Source organism: Giraffa tippelskirchi, chromosome 3, assembly GCF_054371585.1.
Source record: "Giraffa tippelskirchi isolate mGirTip1 chromosome 3, T2T-mGirTip1v1.2.pri, whole genome shotgun sequence".
NCBI classification, from domain to species: Eukaryota; Metazoa; Chordata; class Mammalia; order Artiodactyla; family Giraffidae; genus Giraffa; species Giraffa tippelskirchi.
In genome coordinates, this window is record NC_137277.1 from 9,126,225 (window position 1) to 9,150,538 (window position 24,314).

The 24,314-nt window shown below is 43.6% G+C and overlaps 1 protein-coding gene and 1 long non-coding RNA gene across 15 annotated transcripts in view; both read left to right on the forward strand.

Moving 5' to 3' along the window:
• The window catches only part of TNRC6C (trinucleotide repeat containing adaptor 6C), a 115,541-nt gene that overhangs the window by 38,041 nt on the left and 53,186 nt on the right, over positions 1 to 24,314 (forward strand). For 4 of the 14 annotated variants that reach the window (XM_081575641.1, XM_081575631.1, XM_081575638.1 and 1 more), the window contains exons 2-3: positions 2,087 to 2,186; positions 2,932 to 2,953. In XM_081575641.1, coding sequence (XP_081431767.1) covers positions 2,124 to 2,186; positions 2,932 to 2,953 — 85 coding nt within the window. In that variant the 5' untranslated portion in view covers positions 2,087 to 2,123. Of the gene's footprint in view, positions 1 to 1,345; positions 1,431 to 2,086; positions 2,212 to 2,931; positions 2,954 to 24,314 lie in introns of those variants that run through there. The other 10 variants (XM_081575642.1, XM_081575634.1, XM_081575639.1 and 7 more) reach the window with 6 other exon arrangements.
• On the forward strand, positions 14,636 to 16,393 carry LOC145540664 (uncharacterized). The gene is made up of 2 exons (XR_014078469.1): positions 14,636 to 15,320; positions 15,561 to 16,393. It is a non-coding gene; the product is annotated as an uncharacterized LOC145540664 (long non-coding RNA).

A 24,314-nucleotide genomic window follows, 5' to 3' on the forward strand; every position in this document is an offset into this window, starting at 1 on the left:
CCTGGGTCTGGAAGATCCCCTGGAGTAGGAAATGGCACCCCACTCCAGTGTCCTTGCTCAGGAAATCCCATGGACAGAGGAGCCTGGTGGGCTGCAGTCCGTAGGGTCACAAACAGTTGAACACAACTGAGCACAACAACGACAGTCTCTTAAGTGCCCCGCCCCCCCATCACGTTGATTTAAATTATTTTCCTTATGATGATACTCAGATGTATACAGGCTGACTCTCGGTTGAGATCCTCTATGTGTGCAGTAGTTGTAAGCGCATTTACAAGTTAAAAACAAACTTCAAAATTAAGAAATTAAGCAACAGTGATGGGTGGATAGTGGTGTTGCAGTGGGGCTTTTGTGCATCTTGTTCCTTCTCCTTGTTCTATTAAATCCTCCTTCCCACCTGTGTCAGTCCAGGCCCAGTGAGGAGACAGAGACTACATGGCAATATCAACAGGGAATGTTTATTATAAGAATAATTAAACTGTGTGTGCTAAGTCTCTTCAATCATGTCCAACTCTCTGCAACCCCATGGTCCGTAGTCCGCCAGGTTCCTCTGGCCACAGGATTCTCCAGGCGAGAATACTGGAGTGGGTTGCCATGCCCTACCTCCAGGGAATCTTCCTGACCCAGGAATCGAACCCACATCTCCTGCTGCTCCTGCATTGCAGGCAGATTCCTTACCACTGAGCCACCAGGGGAAGCCTGATTAAAACTGTTGTAAGAGAGGAACTCTAGAAAACTGTGTGCTAGCTAGGGCTGAGGGAGAGAACCTGAGGAAGGCCCAATTGGAGGGGGCCCCTCCCCAAGGCTGGGGCTCACACCCACTGAAGAAGCGGTAGTGCAGCCCCCTGGATGGCAGAGCGGCTCCCACATCACCCAGGTCAGACAGTGGGCAGTTGGTGGTCACGGGAAGCACTCCTCCAGCCGGGGAAAGCCGCCGCCAGTAGCCTGTCACATGGGCACACAGGAGTGGGGGGCCCTGGTGGCAGCCTTCCCTGTGTGAGCTGCTGCTGAAGGCCGGGCATGCTGGTGCGCAGACAAAGGGGCAGTGTCAGTGCCACGGGCACAGAGCACATGGCATCCCCATCAGGAGGGCCACGGCCACGTCATGGGGAGAAGACCATAGAGACCAGTGTGGGAGCGTGGCAAACAGCAGGAGGCCCATAGGGTGTGTGCTGACAGGGTCACTGGAAGGCGACCCTGGATCACACCAGAGCTGCAAGGGTGCTAGGAGACTGCCCCTTCTCCGTCTGTGGCCAGAGTCCCCCAGGGGTCCTCACAGCCACATGCTGACCTCACAGTGGGCCAGCCCCTTGCTCCTGCAGGGCCCTGTGCTGGGAAACTTCTGCATGGCTCTCACAGGGAAGAAGGGCTTAAGGGAACACATCCATCATTGCATGGCATGTGCTGGAGGGTGAATCTGGAGCTGACATGCGGTGAATTGATAACCGACAACAGCCCACCCCATGCCAGCCAGACACTTCTACGACATTAACCTGTAGCTCATAAGCCGCCTGACTCTTCAGGAGTTGCTCTGTGCTATGTTAAGTGTACCCTTCCAGCATCTCCCCATGCTGTGTAGGGAGCTCTGTTTAAAAAACAATTGGTTTGTTGAACAAACATGGAAGGTGTGCATAAAAATCACGTCCAAAGACTGACTTGGTTGGTCTAGGGTGGGACCCAGGAATCTGCACATTTAATCGGGAAAGTGTGATGATGGTGGTCCCTGAGACAGAAATACTGGTCTGGGGCTAGACTGTAGGGACTGTGTCTTTTTCTTCATCTTGTCCTCTAATGCCTGGTACACTGCCTGATAGGAGGTTGGTGTTCAACAGATATGAGCCGAGTGAATGACCGCCACCAATGGCCGGGTGCTCTGGTACTTACGGAGAAGTGGAGCCCTAGGCGGGGGAGGGGCGGTGAATGTCCATGTCTAATGCCTCTTCTCAAAATATCCTTCTTCGTACCATGCGTGGAACTCTGCTTGACTTGCAACTTTTGGCAGCTAACGTTTTGTTTTGTTTTCTTCTATTTTAAATCATTGATTTAAAATGGACATTAGACTAATACCACTTTTCTTTATTTTTAATAGGGAGAAAGAACAAGAAACACAAAAAGAGGAACATTTGATGGAAGAAAAGAAAAAGAAAAAGCAGGAAGAAAAGAAAAAGAAGGAAGGTGCTCAGAAAAAGGTTTGGCTAGCGCTGCTCGCCCATTGTTTCTGTGGCCACTCTGTGTCTCACTGCGTTATCGTAGCCATTACATTACAGAGGTTCAGTTTATTACTTTTGAAATCCGGTATGCTCAATCTAGAGTGCTGGTGACATAGATAAAGGGTGACAACCACAAAATGTCTTTTAATAGAAGTATTAGAGCTGTGTTTTGAAGGATTTTGTGCTTACATTTAGTCATTGGTGGTAAAGAATGTCCATGCTATTTTATTTAAACTGAACTGTCCAAAACAACCATGTGTAAGGGCCATTTAACCAATTTTGTTAGAAAAGCTAGAAATAATATTTGTAGCTTTGGCAAGTGTTCTTTTACAACTTCTACTAGTAAATATTAAAATTTAAAGTCCTACTGTAAATCTTACCATTAGGCTTGAATTTTAGGGCATTTAATATACAAATTACGCTGTTTATTTTATTCTTGCCTGATTTAATGTATCTTATAGTCAAAACTATGTATGTTTTAGTCTGTATTAAAATATAGAGCTTAAATGAGCTTCCAGGTAGATTGTTTCGCCTCTGGGTAAATACTGACACATAATAGCATGTAGACAATTATACATTTTTTCCCAGTAATAAATTTTAATAAAATAACTGGGCAAAAACTTGTTTTTAAAGTTTCTAATATTAAAGTCTGCTTATACACTTTCATATGGATGTGTACATTCTACACATAATTCCTAAAGAGTTTTTGATTTTTTTTTTTCAGGCTGCTGATCAAAAAACCAAAGGTGAGTTTACTTTATTTTGGGGGGTATATTTTATGGCAATACCAAAGTTTATGATGATGACTTTTTAAAAAATTGGTGGTTAAACACAAAGAATCTAACCCTTCCTTTGAATCTATTTTTTACAATTCACTGTGAAATTCCTCACTTATCACTGGTTTTACATCTGCATTTAGTTAGCATATGCTTAATCTAAAATGCCTACAGAGTGTTATATTAGGGTACATGTGTCTTTTTCAGTTATGGCTTCCTAAGGGTATATGCCCAGTAGTGGAGTTGGGTCATGTGGTAGTTTTATTCCCAGTTTAAGGACTCTCCGTACTGTTCTCCATAGTGGCTGTATCAGTTTGCATTCCCACCAACAGTGCAAGAGGATTCTCTTTTCTCCATACCTTCTCCAGCATTTATTGTTTGTAGATTTTTTGATGATGACCATTCTGAAGGGTGTGAGGTGATGCCTCATTGTAGGTTTGATTTGCATTTCCCTAATAAAGAGATGTTGAGCACTGAAATATACACATTACCATATGTAAAATTTGGAAATTTGCTGTTTGATACCTGGTGCTCTGTGACAACCTAGAGGGCTGGGATGGAGTGGGAGATGGGAGGGAAGTTCAAGAGGGAGGGGACATACACATGTCCCCTTTGGGTGAGTATGTCCCCTGTGGGTGACTATGGCTGAGTCATGTTGATACATGGCGGAAACCAACGCAATATTGTAAAGCAATTATCCTCCAATTAAAAGTAAATAATTTTTTTTTAAAAAAGAATGTTGTATTAGCTTTCTAAACAATGCTTTATGATTTTCCTTTTGATTTGATTTCCACCAATCAAGGATTAAGCCAATAATGTTGATCCAGTTTGCATAAGAACAACCAAAGGATACTGAATTTCTTTAAAGCTTCTACTTTCTCTTTGCCAACTATTACAATAAAAAGAGATACATTCTTTCTGTATTCTTCTCTCTTTGCTTATTAATGTGTGAAAGGTTTCCGTTTTGTTCTCCAAGTCCGGAATTGGCATTGGTTGTCCTAACGGGTGAGAGCAGGAACGCGTGTGGTTCTCACAGTGCCCTGGGCGTCTCTGCCACGTGCTGGTGGGCTGGCAGAAGGGAAGCCATTCTCGGAGCCTCCTCGCTTGGCGCTTGATGTGCTCGGGTACTGCCCAGTGCTGGGGAGCACACACGCAGGACGCGCAGTCACCAGCTCTGTCTAATTTGGGGCAAGGCGCTTCATCTCTTTAAGCCTCGGGTATCTCATACTTACCATGAGAAGGGTGAGGGGTGCGTTTTCACAGCTCACAGAGCTGTCGTGAGATCCACACGGTTGGGGCTCGGTGCTTGGCACAGAGCTCGTGCTTCCTAGAGGTTGGCTGTGGTTAATTGTAAGTTGTTGTTTCTGTTGGACCTTCACATATGATTGTAGGCGCAGACACGTGCTCCACTTTTGCCTGGCATTTGCAGTTTTCCGAGCAGAGTTTACGTCATCTCATTTGAACCTCATGATCAAACAGGGTAGGTGTTAGCTGACAATGAAGAAACCCTGGCCGATGGTGTGACCTAATGTGGCTGCTCTTGGCTGTGACTTAGTACGAGGACAGGCCTCAAGGGAGCCTGGGCATCTGACCCCAGTGTGGTTGCCTCAGAGCTCTCACCACAGAGCCGTGGTAAGAGATGGATTTCGTGTAAATAAATATTTAAAGACAGCATAGTTTCAAAAAGGACATTTTCTCTCTCACGCTCTCCGTGGTTGTATGAATTTATAAAACATTGGTCAGAAGGGCCCAAAAGGCTGTGGTCCATGGTTGTGTTGAAATTATGATCTTGAAAAAGAAATAATGGTTTCTTATCATTATCATTTAAAAGTGTAAAATTATTACTCTGAATTATCCATTTCCTTTTTTTTTTTATACATTTTGAGAAGTTTTTACAACTTGACTCAGTGCCAGCCGACAGTGTTCTGTTGTCACTGTCACTGTAATTGTTTTCTCTTGAAATAGTAACAAATCGCTTATGATTGTACAGTGATCATGAATTACATTGTCTCGCCACTTTACACAGTTATTATTTTCTATTACTGTTCTGATGAGTATTTTCATTGCTGACTCCAAACCCTACTGGGTTTTTATCTTCTCCTTTTATCTCCTCTAAAAGACTGCTCCTTTGGGTACAATTTGTCAGTAACTGTACTAACTATAACCAGCCTCAGAACAGAACATAATGATTATTAACATCCTTCTAAACAATGGGGGGAAAAATGCTTTCTTGAATTATAAATAACAGTGCTGCTAGGTAATTCATTAATAAATATTAGCAGCGCCAAGGTCTAAATTTTCCTCATGCTCTCCATTATTACTGGTTCCACTCAAAATTAATGGCCTAAAAAAATTAATAAATAAACTGCCTGTGAGGTGGTGGTTCTGAGTTTCCAACCGGACCTGTGTGTCAAATAACACAGGCTGAGCCTGACTGAGTGTTGAAATACACTATGTGACTAGTACGGGTGCCCACACAGAGCACAGACCTGCTTTGCTAACCGTCTGGCATTTTCCTGTCTTTCCCCTGCTCTAGAGTCTGTAGCCAGAGGGGCAGGCCCTCATTTTCCTTAGGCCCTCTCACAACCCCAGCTCCTCGGAGGCCTGAGACTGGCACCTTCACTGGCAACTGCTTTGAGACACACCCTGTCCGTGAATTAGTACCAGTCATGGTCAACGCTGTCTGCTGTGTCCACACGAGTAAACTGAAGCTCTTAGAGTTTGCCCAGTGCCCCCGAAACCATGTAACTGGTCAGTGGCAGGGCTGACATGCCCAGAATCTTCCTGAACTTGCAGCATCCAGGAAGGGCACGCAGCAGGCATTTCTCCCGGCATCGACCGTATGTCAGTACCTACCATGCTCCCAAACAGTCCTGTATTGGGGAAAGGGATGTTCAGAGCTCCTGAGTAGCAGGGCGGGGTCAGTCCTGCCTCTGCTTCCAGAGCCAGGTCTCCGACCTCCTGGCCAGATGTGACGGCCCCCACTACAGAGTCACCAGAAGTCAGAGAACTCTGCTGTCACCACACAGCATCACCCAGAAGGGCCAGGGCCAAGTTACTGAATGTAGGAAAGAGTTTAACAATTTGAGTGAGTCCAGGAGTTGAATACTCTTATGCGAGAGGCTACAGTTATAAATAAGGTAATATAATACAGTGAGTCAGTTAGCATAGTAGAAGTTTGAGTTTATTTTATTTTGATAATTAGCTCAAATGGGACCATGTCAATTAGTAAGTGCCATGCTCTGTGACGTTGCACATGGCATAAACAGTAGTGTCAGTAGAGCAGTGCCTCCACTATTTAGCATCATGTTTGACTTAACTTTCTCAGTAACTGAAACTCAACCTCTTTAAGTTTTGATTTATTTTAAACATTTTCAGTGAACTCTTTATATGTTATACAGGTACCTTTATTATCAGTTCAGTTCAGTTGCTCAATCGTGTCCGACTCTTTGCGACCCCATGGACTGCAGCACACCAGTCTTCCCTGTCCATCACCAACTCCCAGAGCTTACTCAAACTCATGTCCATTGAGTCAGTGATGCCATCCAACCATCTTATCCTCTGTCGTCTCCTTCTCCTCCTGCCTTCATTCTTTCCCAGCATCAGGCTCTTTTCCAGTGAGTCAGTTCTTCACATCAAGTGGCCAAAGTATTGGAGTTTCAGCTTCAGCAGCAGCCCTTCCAATGAATATTCAGGACTGATTTCCTTTAGGATGGACTGATTTGATTCCTTGTGGTCCAAGGGACTCTCACGAGTCTTCTCCAAAACCATAGTTCAAAAGCATCAATTCTTAGGCACTCAGCTTTCTTTATAGTCCAACTCTCACATCCATACATGACTACTGGAAAAACCAAAGCTTTGACTAGACGGACCTTTGTCAGCAAAATAATGTCTCTGCTTTTTAATATGCTGTCTAGGTTGGTCATAGATTTTCTTCCAAGGAGCAAGTGTCTTTTAATTTCATGGCTGCAGTCACCATCTGTGGAGATTTTGGAGCCCCCCAAAATAAAGTCTCTCACTGTTTCCATTGTTGCCTCATCTATTTGCCATGAAGTGATGGGACCAGATAACATGATCTTAGTTTTCTGAGTGTTGAGTTTTAAGCCAACTTTTTTACTCTCATCTTTCACTTTCATCAAGAGTCTCTTTAGTAGTTCTTTGCTTTCTGCCATAAGGGGAGTGTCATCTGCGTATCTGAGGTTATTGATATTTCTCCCGGCAATCTTGATTCCAGCTTGTGTTTCATCCAGCCCAGCGTTTCTCATGATGTACTCTGCATATAAGTTAAATAAGCAAGGTGACAATACACAGCCTTGACATATTCCTTTCCCTATTTGGAACCAGTCTGTTGTTCCATGTCCAATTCTAAGTGTTGCTTCTTGACCTGCATACAGATTACTCAAGAGGCAGGTCAGGTGGTCTGGTATTCCCATCTCTTGAAGAATTTTCCACAGTTTGTTGTGTTCCACACAGTCAAAGGCTTTGGCATAATCAATAAAGCAGAAGTAGATGTTTTTCTGGAACTCTCTTGCTTTTCCTATGATCCAGCAGATGTTGGCAATTTGATCTCTGGTTCTTCTGCCTTTTCTAAATCCAGCTTGAACATCTGGAAGTTCACGGTTCATGTGCTGTTGGAGCCTGGCCTGGAAAAGTTTGAGCATTACTTTGTTAGCGTGTAAGATGAGTGCAGTTGTGCGGTAGTTTAAACATTCTTTGGCATTGCCTTGCTTTGGGATTGGAATGAAAACTGACCTTTTCTAGTCCTGTGGCCACTGCTGAGTTTTCCAGATTTGCTGGCATATTGAATGCAGCACTTTAACAGCATCATCTTTTAGGATTTGAAATAGCTCAACTGGAATTCCATCACCTCCACTAGCTTTGTTCATAGTGATGCTTCCTAAGGCCCACTTGACTTCAGACTCCAGGATGTCTGGCTCTAGGTGAGTGATCACACCATCATGGTTATCTGGGTCATGAAGATCTTTTTTGTATAGTTCTTCTGTGTGTTCTTACCACGTCTTCTGAATACCTTCTGCTTCTGTTAGGTCCATACCATTTCTGTCCTTTATTGTGCTTATCTTTGCATGAAATGTTCCCTTGGTGTCTCTAATTTTCTTGAAGAGATTTCTAGTCTTTCCCATTCTGTTGTTTTCCTCTATTTCTTTGGATTGATCACTGATTACCTCTCCTTGCTATTCTTTGGAACTTTGCATTCAAATGGGTATATCTTTCCTTTTCTCCCTTGCCTTTAGCTCTTCTTTTCTCAGCTATTTGTAAGGCCTCATCAGACAACCATTTTGCCTTTTTGCATTTCTTTTTCTTGGGGATGGTCTTGATCCCTGCCTCCTGTACAATGTCACGAACCTCCGTCCATAGTTCTTCAGGCACTCTGTCAGATCTAATCCCTTGAATCTATTTGTCACTTCCACTGTATGATCGTAAGGGATTTGATTTAGGTCATACCTGAATGGTCTAGTAGTTTTCCCTACTTTCTTCAATTTAAGTCTGAATTTGGCATTATACCTTTCTGCTTTCTCCTAGAGAGTAGCCTAATCCATTCTTGATAGATCAGTCTTCATTATAGCTTTAATTATGCTTAAAAAGTTTTTTTATATCAAGCTATAACCATTGAACTTGAACTACGAAACTTCATGTAAAAGACAAATGAAGAACGGAATCTCACTGGAAGTTTTTTCATTTGCTAAATCTGACATATAGCATGCTGCTTCTCCTCTCCTATTCCCGTCTGGAAACTCGGTGCCTAGGAATTCTGCTTTACAAAATTATAAGTAAAATTTTGGCCCTGTTTTTCCAAATCCTGATTAGCGATGTCTTTGTTAAGATCATTTTCTTTTTACGATTCAGGCAAGCGAGTCGGTTCATATGAAACACTGTGCTGCGAGCATTGGCGCCCCACATCTGCCCTGGTGTGTCTGCTCGGTTCAGCTCTGGAGTTTTTTATGCAAGTAGCGGATTCACGCTCCCCTTTCCCCAGTTCCTCCTTCTGCCCCCTGAGCATCCTGCACCCGTAGGAATCTGAGCCTGTTTCTGTGACTGGAATTCTCTTCCTCTAGTGCTTTCGAGTCTTCGGTGGTGGTAGTTTTAATCATCCTTTCCTTATGTTTCTTCTTGTGATGAAAAATGTAAGTAATATTAGTATATTCTCATTGTTTCTAAAAAGAAGTTAAACTTCACATGAAGTCCCTCTGTGTTGAGATATCTAGCTGTTAACATTTTGTTGACCGTCCTTAAAAGCATCTCTCTCTATATACATAAATGTGCATTTTATATGGACTCTCTACTGCTTCCCCTGATTAAACCCTTGCCTGTCTCCTGCCCCTCAAGGAGCTGCACTAAGCAACTTGAAAACCTCTGTATAAGTCTGTTCAGAAACAAAGCAGTCCTTTGTAAATTCTGCTAAACATTGCCTTTGTATTGGTAACCAATGAAGGAGCCAGCTGAACATCATGCCTTAGTGAGACCCTAGATGTTCTCATAGTTGGGGAAAGGGAATCAGATATAATCCTGGTTTTTTTTGTTTGTTTGTTTTTTTATCATCCTGTTTTGAAACACCATTAACTTGTGTCTTGTATCCTTGCTGTAGAGTAGCTAATGTCTAAGTTTTGGACAGTTTATAATGGGTTTTGCTTCAGTAATCATTAATCTCTTCTTTATTTGAGGCACTGCCCTTAATTTGGGCAGAGAAAATAATAGCTTTATGATGTGATGACCTTATGAGCCTAAATTTTCTTATTGTCTTCTGGGTTTTTTCATGGATTTAAAGGGTTTTTTTTAAAGGAGCAACTATAATTATACTCATAAATTCGATGTGAATTTAATTTAGTGGTTTTAGCCAGATTTTCTCAAGTTCATAAAATAGGTAAGGTTTCATACAAAAAGTTCAAAGTTAATTATATCATGTATAAAAGCGAATATCTTGATGACCCAACATGGCTCAAACTCTGCATGTTTAATGATTCATGGTTTTGAGTCATATACTTTTAAAAATTCATACATTTTAATTAGTTTCCTAATCTTGCTCAAAAGGACTATAAGTTTTGCAATCAGGTATTCGGCTTCACCATGCATTCAGTTTCCAATTGTTAATTTTAAGCAAACTTTTATATGCTTTTGTTAATGTAAATCAATTGAAAGCATATTCTTTCAGTGACTTGTGTTGATTTTTTTTTTCTTTTTTGGTTGCACCACGAGGCTAGTGGGATCTTGGTTCCCGGACCAGGGACTGAACCTGCACTCTCAGCAGTTAAAGCACAGAGGCCAGGGAATTCCCTAAACATATATTTATAAATCCCTTTCATTCAACATGAATGAAAAGTGGTGAGAATTGAGGTTTAAAGCATGCCTTCCGATTTCATAGTCAGATATGGATAAAAATAAACAGAAATGAACCCACATTTCTGCACCTTGCCAATTAGGTGGCACTTTTTTTTAGCTGAGGCAGTTGATTACCATTTACTCAGTCTTTCAGGGGTCTCAACACAATAATCAGCAGTTAGTATTTATAAAGCAGCAGATCTGTGTTTTCCTGAGTTAATAAAATTGGCCAGATTCCTTGAATTTACATGTATTCACGTTCACATCCGGAGAAGGCAATGGCACCCCACTCCACTACTCTTGCCTGAAAACTCCCATGGACGGAGGAGCCTGGTAGGCTGCAGTCCATGAGGTCGCGAAGAGTCGGACACGACTGAGCGACTTCACTTTCACTTTTCCCTTTCATGCATTGAAGAAGGAAATGGCAACCCACTCCAGTGTTCTTGCCTGGAGAATCCCAGGGACGGCGGAGCCTGGTGGGCTGCCGTCTATGGGGTTGCACAGAGTCGGACACGACTGAAGCGACTTAGCTTAGCATGTTCACATCCACATAACCAAAGCAGATATCGTTTTGAGTATATGAATTACACTTAAAAGCAGCATCTGCAAGTCTAGTCAGCATGATATTTTCTATAAAATATGACATTTTACTTGCCTGTCTACAAAATTAATAAAATCTTAGAGCTTGAAGGATCCTTAGAGATTATCCAACTCCTGTGTTAGATGGGAAATGAGATTCAAAGAGTTGAAATGATTTGTACAAGTTTTGACAGCTAGTTAGTAACAAAACTAGAACTAGAATCTTCACCTTCTGGTTGTCAATTATATTTTTTTCTCCATATGAGGGGCCTGGAGATATAGATACTGTGTATCTATGATCAGTACTGTATCAGTTAAAAAAATAACTTAGGACATTTTCAAATAAGGCTGGAAGAAATTCCTAAGAGATGTGTTATGTGAGGGATCTTTATGGGATGATATCTTACAAGATTTTTAACGTTAGCTATGTCATTCTTCAGCTGTGTTGTTCTATGTTTAAAGGAATTATTTAATTTTACTATTCTATCCCTAGGGAAAGGAAGACATAATAAATGCATGAACGTTTTTTCCATGGGAATAAAAGAAAGTGTATTAAGCTGTGGTATTTTTCTGCTAAATGTGCAGGCAATTTAAAGAGATAAACATTATTGGGAAAAAAAACGAAGGGATTATGTGTATATATATAAATATATATACATACATGCACACACACACATATACTTTCTTGATCAAATTTTAGAGGAAAGGAAGTAAACCCACTGATAATTTATGTTATCTTTTACAAGTCCCTTTAACTGCATCTTCTGCATAGGCCTCAGGTGAAGTGAAAGTCCACATCTCTGTTTAGCATAGCTTCCCTGACGCATTAAACATAAAAGACAGTCTCCAGGCATAAAGTTATAATTTATAGCTCTAAAGAAAGCTTGCAGTCTGCTTTCTGAGAAGTAATTTGTTTACCCAGATTGCTTTCTTTTTTTTTTTTTTTTGCAAGGGCTTTATTGGGTTATAGTTGACACACGGTAAACTGCATGTATTTAAAGAGAACAGTTTAATAAATATTGGCTTGTGCACACCTGTGAAACCATTCCCGAAATCAAGATAGCATCCATCATCCCTGAAAGTACCCCTGTGCCCCTTCCCAACCTACCTCTCCTCTCTCATCAGTCTCTGGGCAGACACTGGTCTACTTTCTGTCACTAGACTGTTAGATAAACAGATTCATACCACGTGCACCCTTGGCTGCTTTCACTCAGCCTAATCTCATGATTGCCATCCCTGTTTTGTATCAGGAGGTCATTCCCTTTTATTGCTGAGTAGTATTCCAGTGTTTGAATTTTTCACAGTTTGTTTATCCATTCATCTGTTAATGGACATTTGAGTTGTTTTCCATTTTTAGCCATGATAAAATAAAGTGCCTATGCACATTCATGTGCAAGTCTCTGTATGAATGAATGTCCTTTCATTTTCCTTTGGTAAATGCCTGGGAGTAGAATGGCTGGATCTTCTGGTAGATGGGTGTTTGACTTTTCAAGAAACTGCAGAACTTTTCCACAGTGACTGTCCCATTTCACAGTTCTTTGACTCCTCATCAACACTTGGAAAGTCAGTCTTCACAATTTTAGCCTTTCTAATAGATGTGGTATCTCTTTGTGGTTTTGATTTGCATTTCCCTAATGGCTAATGATGTTGGACATTACTTTTATGTGCTTTTTTTGCCATCTGTGTATCTTCTTTGGTGAATGTATATTCTAATATTTTGCCGCTACTTTCTGAGTTACTTGCTTTTTGACTCTAGATTGATTTATAATATTAAGTTGGCCTCTAGAGTTGGGCAGAAAGTCCCATTAGTGCAGCTTAGTTTTCTGCATACCTCAGTTGTTTTCCCTTTCTTCTGTGTGTGCAGTTATTTATATGACAGTTTTATCAGTAAATATGCACTTCCAGTATGATCACATTTTACTTAGCTTTTGACATACCTACTAAAGATTGCATTAATAAATGAGCTAAATGTTAGTCACATTATATTACCTAGAGTTGTCAAGTTAGTTCACTAATTAATTTGATAGTTTATAAATACCTAGCAGACAGCAGAGATTAGATCTCCGTTCTCAAATAAAGATACTAATAGTAAGAGTTAACTACATTAGCAATGGATATATAAGCAAATGAATGCAATAAAATGTTCTGGGTGTAGTGTTTTATTTATCCCCCATCTTCTACAAGTTATATTCATTTGATCATCTTTTCATCTAATGTTTATATTTCTATAAGAAAAAATAATCTTTAAAATAAGGTTATCTTATTAAAAACAAATGAGAAAACTAGGGGAAAGGACAATACTGATTGAGAGTGAGATGAATACTTGCGGGAGCTGGACCACTCCCCTGCTTGGCCCCTAGCTTAGCTGTGGACACCAGTACGAGGTGGGATGCTTGTCTCAGTCATCCCAAACCCATCTATCAGCCATGAGCCTATCCCACCAGCAAAGAGAGCCACTGGAGAGTTTTAAGTGGGGGAGTGACAGCATGAGCTTATATTTTAGAAAGATCACTGAAAGTGCCAGATTGATCGAAGATGGATTAAACAGTTGGAGAGGGGGCTAGAGGCAGTGGATACAGCTAGACCACTGCCTAGTCCAGCCTCCAGATGCAGAGTGGTGAGAGTAGGGAGGAAGGAAGGGGTCATGTTGACAGAATGGGCAGAAGTCAGATACCAACTGGGCTAGTAACCATTTGATCCAGCAGGTATCTATTGAACACCTTGTATTTGCCTGGCACCATGCTGTTCACTGTGGGCAGAAAAAGATTTAATAAACAGATACATTTCACACTTTCCTGGGACTTAGAGTCTTGTGGGGAGTGGATGTAAGCATCAGTCACGATGCTAAGGCGTTGTGACTGACCTCCATGAAGGAGAGGAATGTTTATCATGAGAGCATAGAACGCAGAAACCTGGATGAGGCTGGGATTATTAGGAGGGGCGTCTTGAATGCTGCTTCAGTGAGATCCGAAGGATGACGGGAACCTATGCCCGGGAGAGTAAAGAGAGGGCAGAGGGCTCCCCCGTACAGAGGGAGCAGCATTCTCACAGAGGCTGGCTGGACCCCAAATAGACTAAAGGCCACAGGGCCTGGGAGCCATCAGCAAGGAGAGGAGAGGTGGTAGATGGGGACGAAAGTGGTCGGTGAGGACCAGGACGAGATAGGGTGGAACGTTCCTTTTCCTGAGAACAGTCAGGAGGCTTCTCAAAATGAGTTGTCAATGTGGTCGGTTTCCCTCCCGCTCTCCTGCCTTCTCTGACTACATGTTGGAGTAGTTAACTGGGGCTCCCTCTTCTGGCAGGCTGTAGGATTCTGCACTTGGAGGGAGAAAAGCAACTCATTGTTACTATTCCATGATTTATTTATTTTATTGAAGAAGAGGTGATCTAGTGTTTCAAGTGTACAGAAAAGTGATTGAGTTATACATGTTTTTTTTCTTTTTCAGATTATTGTCCATTATAGGTTATTACAAGATACTGATATAACCCTATGCTATACAGTAGGACCCCGTTGTTTATCTGTTTTATGCATGATAGTTTGTATCTGCTAATCCCAAACTCCTAATTTATCTCCCCCTCTGCCCCCTTTCCTCTTTGGTAACCATAAGTTTGTTTGCTATGTCTATGAGTCTGTTTCTGCTTTGTGAATAAATTCATTCCCACAGTTTACTAATTTATTAAAACACATGCACGCAACCCTCTTGCACAAGGCAATATGCATGTCCAGGGAGAACACAGGTGAGACATAATCTCATGGAAACCTCTGTTTTATGCGATTTCAGATTCACTGTTTGTTCCTAGAGCTTATTCTGCTTGGGATGATTCTGCATGGAGAGAGAGGAGATCAGACTTAGACGCTTGTGCACTCCCCAGACTTCTTTACCGTTTGTGTCTGTCCTGTGGGTCGCTTCCTTGAGAAGTGTTTCAAGTGATGGTCCGTATTAAGGTTATAGAAAAGCCAGGACTTCCAGTGGTTGAGAATCCGCCTGCCAGTGCAGGGGAAACAGGTTCCACCCCTGATCCGAGAAGAGTCCACGTGCCTCGGGGCAGCTAACCCTGTGCACCACAGCTGCTGAGCCTGGCTCTCAAGCCTGAGCACCTAGAGCCTGGGCTCCGCAGCAAGAGAAGCCACGGTAATGAGAAGCCCGCGTAGCTCACCTAGAGAGTAGCCCCTGCTCGCCACAAATAGAGAGAGCCCTTGCACAGCAACGAAGACCCAGCACAGGCAAAACTAATTAATTAAAAGAAAAGCCAATATGTGCTAATTGCTATATTGGCTACTTGGCTTTAACAGACTATTATCAAGGTTTTCTATTTTGATTTTCTGAATCAGCCGGCCAGTGTTTAAAAGAACCTAGAAATGTTTGCCTGTATGACTGATAATACATTTCTCAGAGTGGAAGAATCCAAGGACCAAAACATGGTAACCTTTTAATGAAATGATTCTTATTGTTAATAGTCATTATTAAAGTAATTCTGCTGTAACATTTGTATTATCCAGTCTGATATATTAAGAGTAGCATTTAATTCAATTTAATACCTTTTAGAGAGATAACTGTAATACATTAGAATAGAAAATATCTCTGAACAGCATTTCTCATTAGCAGCAGACACTAAGTTAATGTAGTTAGTAGCTAATGAGTTTGTGCTCATTTTGGGTTAGGCTCTAAAAGTTGCCATGGTGACAGATCAGCCAGAAGCCATCAGCAGAACAAACAGAAGGCCACTGCTCTGCACCCCACCGGGACTGCGGCAAACACACCAGATGGACCCTCGTTGCTCTTGCTGTCTTCAGCCTGCATCTCATTGTTCTCAGGGAACGTCTCCCTGCAATGTTTGTTGCTGTGTAGATTGCAGAAGTGATTGTAATAATGCAAATATTCCTGGGAATCTCTGATTGTTTCAGCACAGGAGAATAGTTCTCTTTCATAGTCGCGTTTGCGAACAGTTAACATACATATTTCACTAAATTTAAAATTTTAAGAAACTCTGAATCTTTGAGTATATATTCCAAAATGGCTGAAATTAATGCAAGGTTTTAAAATATTTTTCCATTTCTTGTCATTGTGTGGTGTCTGTGCATAAGAGAAATTCTTTGCTTTATCATATAAAAACTTATCTCTCTTAAGTACTAAGATACCATCAATTATAGGTAGAACATAATGGAAATTCCCTGGCGGTCCAGTGATTAGGACTCCAAGCCTTCACTACCAAGGGTACAGGTTCAGTCCCTCACCGGAGAACTAAGATCCCACAAGTCGAGCAGCATGGCCAGGGGTGGGGGGGGAGTGTATATATATGGCATACCATGCATTTAATAGCGTCTTATTGATGGAGTTGGCAGATGAGTGAGGAAACTATATTGATTTTATACACCAATTGTAAGATGCATCCAAATTTCAGAAGCAAGACGTGTTGAAATGTGTAGGTTAAAAGGTCCCTCTAGTTAACATTTACCTATAAAAGCTTACTTTTAAAATATACCTCTCTAATCCATTGCATGACTGCTTGTCTGTGTACTTTAGACTAATGGAGGTAGCCTGTGAGACTTTAATCCAGGTGTATGTAGGTAAGTCCCGTTATAGGAAATGCTGTTAGAAGGGAACCATTGTTGAATATCTAGCTCATAGCATATACTGTGATGCTGTCTAGGTGAGTCAAATATTTAAATGTACTACTTTCTGGGGGGAAAAAAAAATGTGCTCTTCACCAGAGCTGAATTGAAGGGTATAGAAACCACTCTAGCTATATTAAGCAGAAATGAGTTTAGGTGCAGAGAATTGGGTGCTTATACAGTCGTTGGAGGGAGGGCGTGCCCTAGGCTGGGAAGCAGATATGACTCCCTAGAGGGCCTTCCAGAAGAGCTGCTCCCAGGGGAAAAGGCAGGAGGCCCTGCAGGCCCCGCTGACTTCAAGAGCACTATGTCACTGCCACAGCCCACCCATCAGGAAGCTGCCACCAAGACAGTGATTGGGAACCACGACCCCATGCAAAAGCCTCCACCATCTCCAGGGCAGTGCTCACACTCGGAGCTGGGCAATGGACAGAAGGCACTCAGGTCACTGCTGGATCCTTGCAGCTGTGAACCCGCCTCTGCTGGCCTGTGGTGGTTGTGCTGGTCGGGGAGGGGGGCACCTTTGATTGCTGCTCTTGTAAGACTTTTAAAATGCCAGGGTGGCTGTTCATTAGCTCCTTACCTTACTCTTAAGTTCCTACTTGCTGACACTGTATTCTTAGTTGAGCCAGTCTCTCCCCTACTGTAAAATCCCCTTACAGTGGCCCCGATGTGATGACCTTGAATCGAGTCTGCTTTACCATCTTCAGCAAGTGTCATTGAACTTTTTCTGTAACATAATATACTTATGGAGCACTTGCTCTGTGTCCAACACTGTTCTAAAGGGCTCTTTACACGTTAATATTAACTCCTCAAAGAACGTCTCAGTAAGGTGTTGACTGTTACCTTCACTTCATCCTCCGGCTTCCTGCATTTTGCAGACAGCACCACTGAGGGGCAGAGAGTTAAATAACTCACCCAGGTTCACCAGCCACTCAGTGGCTGCTGCTGCTGCTGCTGCTACTAAGTCGCTTCAGTTGTGTCTGACTCTGTGCGACCCCATAGACGGCAGCCCACCAGGCTCCTCCAACCCTGGGATTCTCCAGGCAAGAACACTGGAGTGGGTTGCCATTTCCTTCTCCAATGCATGAAAGTGAAAAGTGAAAGTGAAGTCGCTCAGTCGTGTCCGACTCTTAGCGACCCCATGGACTGTAGCCTACCAGGCTCCTCTGTCCATGGGATTTTCCAGGCAGGAATACTGGAGTGGGTTGCCATTGCCTTCTCCACTCAGTGGCAGAGCTGAGATTTAAACAGATGGGTCTGCGCTCATAGCCATGACACCAGATCTGAAGAGGAGCCACACATGGGAGGGATAAACCCCAAAGTGTGCATGGCCAGGACCTCCTGGGGAGGTGATGCATGCAGCCAGTGAGAAGGAGAGAAGAACCTTTGGTGGAATCAGTGACATTTTTTTCCTTCTCAAGCTGGAGATTGGGTCCATGGAGGTTTTTTGACCATTTGGTCTCTATGCCTTTTTGTACTTCTTAATTATTTCCAAATAATTTTTTTTTTTTTTTTTTTTACAAAAGAACGTCTTGTAGTATGACTTGGGTAATAAGATGGAAACACCTCAGTGTGCCGGGCATCCCACCCTCCCCTGCTCTGTTAAGTTTCTGATGAGCAGCATAAGGTAGATCCTAGCGGGAACCCAACCCCCCAGGTGTGTAGAATGGGACGCAGAGGTGCTGTTGGGCACAACTCCTGTTTCTGGGGCCCATACAGTCGGTTCTTGATCAAGGTCGCCTGCTTGTGAAGTTTAAACAACCAGTTACAGTCACAGCATCCTGGACTCTCCATGAGTTTGTAATCAGAGAAGCCTGTCCTCAGAGGACTTCTGCCCAAAACTGGATGCTCCAGGCTTGCCCGTGCCTTGCAGCCAGGACAGGAACACCACGGGGTCACCCTCCACCAGGCTGCCCCCAAGTGCTCTTCCGGCCAGTGGCCAAGCAAGGGGGTCCAGAATGTCTACAAAGACTCCACCTGCCTCGCCAACCTGGCGTCCAGGAGCCCTCCCCTGAGCGCTGAACTCCAGCCTCACCAGCCTTGTCTCAGGCCTTCAAGGTACGGAAGCCTTTTCCCATTTCCAGATCTTCCCATGCCCGGTCCAGGCTGGTTGGGAGTGAGCTTGCAGACACGCTCCCTTGGCCCAGCTTAGCGGTCACTTCCTTAGTGGAGCTTTCTCTGAGTCCCTAACCCAAGTGAGGTTCTTTTGTCCCACGTGTTTATCATGCATGTGGCAGCTTGTAACTGTTTACTTGTGGTATCATTTTTAAGTTAGTATCTTACAGGAACCATATCTATTTATTTTCCTCAATGCACTCAGTTCCTGGCACAAAATAGGCACTCATTAAATATTTCCTAAATAAGTAAATTCAGAGAGGATAAATGAGGATACTAACACCTGTGGGAGTGAAATTGATAGCAGACAACAGGAGAAAAGTCAGCTTTAGCCCCGTTTACCCTGCCCAGCTTTCCTCGTTTTTCACAGCACTTTGCACCTTCTGGTGACCACTTACCTTCATAGGCATCACGTTCATCAGTCGTCTCCTCCTGCTAAGGTGTGAGCAAAGGACGTGGGGAGGTGAGAGTCTGCCTTTGGAAGGAGTCCAGTGGGAGTCTGTCCACTGAAAGGTCCCAGCACGTGGAGCTGGGCTCTGGAAAGCCTGTATGTGTGTAAATGCATGAGTAGCTTTGGTCTCGGTACCTAGAGTCCCAGTCAGAGACTTAGAGAAGAGAAGGGCTGGGTATCAGGATTTGAAAGAGGCAGGGAAAGCTTGAAACAGGGTAAGGGGGCTTCAGGCAGACTATGGTAGATTGCAAGAGGAACATTAGCAGCAGTAGGAGCTTGGCTTTGAATCGCTTAAGTAGGAACAGAACCCATCAGCTTTCTGAGCCTGCACCTTTAGGCAGTCTGGAAACCAGACTGGAGTTTGGGATGATTCAGAGGTGTGGATAGCATAGTGAAGGGAAGCCCAGGGGGCCTGGAGGGGGGTCGTCCAAATGGCAGTACTGGGGGCTCAGGCCATGGAACAATGACTAGAGAAGCAGAAGACAGGACTGGGGAGTCCAGAGTGGAATAAAAGTTAAGCAGGCTGGGTCAGCAAGGGCAGCGCCTTCTGTCTTGGTCTCCTAGAGATGGCAGAGTGTCATGCCAAAGTTTAGTCCCCCAGGGCACTCAAGGGACAGTCTGCACTTCCTGCCCTACAGTGGCCGGTTGTCTTGGAAAAGCAGTAGTAGGAATTTGTAAACTATTTGGACTCTGGTGTGACACCCGAAAGCAGAAAACTGTTTCTTGGAAAGAAAATTTGTTGAAAGGACTTGCTTGCTTATATCAGGATTTAACGTCCTGCTTTTTCACCAGCAGGTGTCACCCTCATGTAAAAGAAAAAAAGCAAAGGTTTGTTAAAGGAACCAAAACGTTGAGCTTGCTGGAAGCTCTTTTATTTGCTATATAATTATTCACTGGCTGCTGCTCTAATTTTTTTTCCTAAATAAGACAAATCATTTGTTGCCAATCCATATAAATCAAGCTACAGTTCCCCTTGCCTTAAGGCATTCTACTATGAAAATAGTGATGTGTAGCATGGACTGGCCTGTGAGACCCTTAGATCCGGGCCCGTTTGAGAAGAGGAACGTCAGGATTGCTTCAACACCCTAGCCGTACATCTTTGGGGAGTGATAGATGGAGAAATTTGGCTCTGAAGAGCATGTGTGGATAGTCAAAACCTGACCATTTGATTTATCTCTATTATAAGAACAGTGGAGAAGGCAATGGCACCCCACTCCAGTACTCTTGCCTGGAAAATCCCATGGATGGAGGAGCCTGGTAGGCTACAGTTCATGGGGTCGCTAAGAGTCGGACACGACTGAGCGACTTCACTTTCACTTTTCCCTTTCATGCACTGGAGAAGGAAATGGCAACCCACTCCAGTATTCTTGCCTGGAGAATCCCAGGGTTGGAGGAGCCTGGTGGGCTGCCATCTATGGGGTCGCACAGAGTCGGACACGACTGAAGCGACTTAGCATAGCATAGCATAGCATAAGAACAGATCCAGATTTTAAGATTCTCAATCAGTTGAGATTGTTAGTTGCCCGATAGTTTCAAAGATCTGAAAAATCTCTGGGTAGATTGTGAGTACTACCCTTGTTCTGCACGCTGGGCCCTTGCTCTCACTTGTTACTCTGCAAACATCTAGTGACATTTTCCTGTTGGTAAGACACGGCACCAGCACTTCCGCTAGTACAGAGTTAAAAGGGAAAACCTGTCACCTAAAAAGCTTGTGATCTGTCCGCCATAGTCGATGATCCTTCATGGAAACAGTTATTTACATTTAACGTATTTCTGAGAAGCCAACTCAAATTTTACCTCCTTTAAGAAGACAGTGCTATTTCTAGACTGGCATTATTTGATAGACATAAAATTCAGGCCACCCACGTGAGCCGCATAAGGAATTTAAATATTCTAGTAACAACATTTTAAGATTAAAAACAAACAGGTGAGATCACTTAATATTTTTAATTCAATGAAAATCAATGAGATTTTTGTGCACTGACTTTGAAATGCATGTGAATGTACCAACAGCATGTCTTGGTTCACACATCGAGTGCTCAGTAGCCTCATGTGGTTAGTGGCTGCCATATTAATATGGGCAGTGCAGACTTGGGCCTCCCGGGCTCTGTGTGGGTGAGGGGAGGTGGAGGTGATTCCTAGGCTCCTGTTGCTTCCGAGTCCTTGCCAGTTGTTTCCTCCTGGTTTTGAGTTTGGGTAGGTTTTCTTTGTTTCCGGCCTTTGAACAGACCGGATGGATGGCAGGTGGAAGCACCTTGACTTTGGTAGTAGCTGGCCAGTCAGTGTCTGTTATGACAAAAGAGAAATAGGGTCTTGTAACAAGGGCAGGTAGAACTCTCTTTTTTGTTTTTTGTCTTTTTAACTAATAGATTGTATTTTTTTTTTTTAAGAGCAGTTTTAGGTTTACAGAAAGGCTGAGCAGAAAATAAAGAATTCCCACATGTTCCATCTCTCCACCCCCAACCTACCCTCCATTTCCCCTATTATTAACACCTTGCCTTGTTGTGGTGCCTTTGTTACAGCTGTTGAACCAGTATTGATACATTATTATTAGCTAAAGTCCATAGTTTTCCTGTGAGTTCACGCTCTGTGTTGTACAGTTTGATTGGTTTTGACAAATGCCTAACGTTGTGTGTCCACTGTTACAAAATCCCACTATTACCCACTGTGCACCCACTGCCATCACACCGCGTGCCCACTCTTACAGGACCACCGTGTCACTCTCCACCCCTAAATGACTCCCGTACTTGGCTTGCGCATCCCTCCCTCCCTCCCTTCCCCCCGCTCCAAGCCCCTCTCTGTAGTTCTGCCTTTTCCCAGAATATTATATGGTAGGAATCAGAGCATGTGGCCTTTCCAAACTGGCTTCTTTTACCTAATAATATGCATTTAATGTTCCTCCATTTCTTTTTTCATGGATTGAGAGCTCATTTCTTTTTAACACTAATGGTCCATTGTATGGATATACCACAGTCTGTTTTATCTGCTTGCCTATAGAAGAATATCTTGGTTGCTTCCAGTTTGGGGCCATTATGAATAAAACTTCTATAAACATTCCTGTAGAGGTTTTTGTGTGCAGACATAAGCTTTTCATTCATTTAGGTAAATACTTAGGTACTGCTGCCACCTTAATTAGCTGAAAGCCAATGTCAGGAAAAAATGTATTTGAAAATAAATTTGAAGGTCCCCTATACATTTAAGATCACCCTATAATAGGTTTTATCAGTTTCTTTAAAAAGAAACATATATTGCTTAGATGAACATCCATTATATATATATATTTCTTTAAAAATAAATAAATATATACTATGCCGAATACTGTGGCAAATACAGGGAACTGTGAATGTTCCAGAAGCACCTAGATTGTCCCGGCTGAGTCAGGGAAGGTTCTCAAGGGAAGTAACATTTAATCTGATATTTAAAGAATGACTAGTAATTACCATGTTTTGTTGAATCTGAGATATGATCAACTGCTTTATGCATTGTTTTGTCAATCAGACGGTAAAGAATCTGCCTGCAAAGCAAGAGATGCAGGTTTGATCCCTGGGTCGGGAAGAACCCCCAAAACACTGCCGAGGTGAGAAAGCTGATGAGTGTTTGGGACATGCTGACTTTGAAGTGCCCATTAAGACATCGATGTCCATATCAATGTTGATGTCCAGTAGCCCTCTAGGGCTTAGACCATCACCACAGGATTGATGAATGAAGCGGGAGTAGATAGATGACCCAGGATGAGAGTCTGCAGCAGAACTTTAGAGAGGGAGGAAGCAGCTTGTCACTGGGAGCAGGAAAGAGTGGCTGCAGAGGTCAGAGGAACTCTGAGAATGGACTTCCAGCTTTGTGAAGGCCGAAGAAGAGAGGCTCAGGGGGTCAGAGTGGTCACCGCCAATACAGACAACCGAGGGGGCAAGCAGAGAAAGCTCAGGGGCCGTAGGATTTCAGCATCAAGGAGGAAGAGGGGGGTGAGAGGAGCTGGGTGAGAGACCCAGGGCAGGTGAGGAAGCAGGGCTTCAGGAAGTGTGCCCGAGGAGAGGGGACCGGTCGGAGGTGGCTGGCGGGGGGTGTGGGGTTGAGGTGAGCAGGAGCGCCGCTGTCAGGAGAGAGCACCGGTGTGGGCATGTTCACGTGTCGACCAGGAGGAGCTGGTGGCAGGGTGGCCGCATCCCTGGGCAGGTGGCTTGTCGGAAATGTGCTCTCCTTTACTCCACACGTGAACATGGGGGCCGGATTTCTCTTCTCCTGTGCACTCAGTGATGTCCATCTACTAATCTCCGGAAGAAAAAAAAGTATGTGTGTGTGTGCGTGTGTGTGTGTTAGCTGCTCAGTTGTGTCCAATTCTTTGCGACCCCATGGATTGTAACCTGCCTGGCTCCTCTGTCCATGGAATTCTCCAGACAAGAATACCGGAGAGGGTTGCCATTCTCTTCCCCAGGGGATCTTCCCGACCCAGGGATTGAACCTGGATCTCCTGCATTGCAGGCAGCTTCTTTACTGTCTGCCCGGAAGAAAAAATATAAATATTTGTAAAACAAAGAATTAATGGAAGACCCAGTCTTCAGCTTTGGGCCTTTCTGTCTGCTCTGGAGAGTGTCATGGGTTGAAGACACACAGTCCCTGAGATGGGACCCAGAGCTGTGGAGGGAGTCATCTGTGTGTCCTGACACCACAGTCTGTGAGATGCCCCAGTATTTCATGTGCCGCCAAGAAAGGGACATGCTATCAGTGGTAAGACATGTGCTGATGAAGTGATTTTAACACGTGAAGAAATGTGAGTCTTGCAATCGGTGAAGTACAGTACCAGCCTGGGGGAAGAGTAACAGAAGTGTGGGGCAGGCGACAGTGTGATGTGTACTGTAGGAGGCGACACCTGCAGCTTTTGCCCACTGGCCTTTATTTCTCTGAAGAGTAAGGTCAAGTTTATCTTCTGGGGTCGGGACATAAAGGCATTATCGCCTGAGAATGGAAGGTTGTTCAGTGAGTCATCCGGCTAGTCAGGAAGCACTGAGGGTGCCCTGAGGTTAGGGCCCAGGAGTTCTTAGTGATTTCAAACTGCACGGCAGTCCAAGCCAGGGTGGAGAGAATGGACAGTGGCTTCATCCAGAATTAAGGGTTTGCCATGCAGGGCGACAGAAAAACCGTGGGCAGAGAGGCGATACTATGTACAATGGGATCACAGGATGGATGGTGGAACTCACTGAGGAGATGAGAAATGCAGGCTGATTGCGAGGGATAAT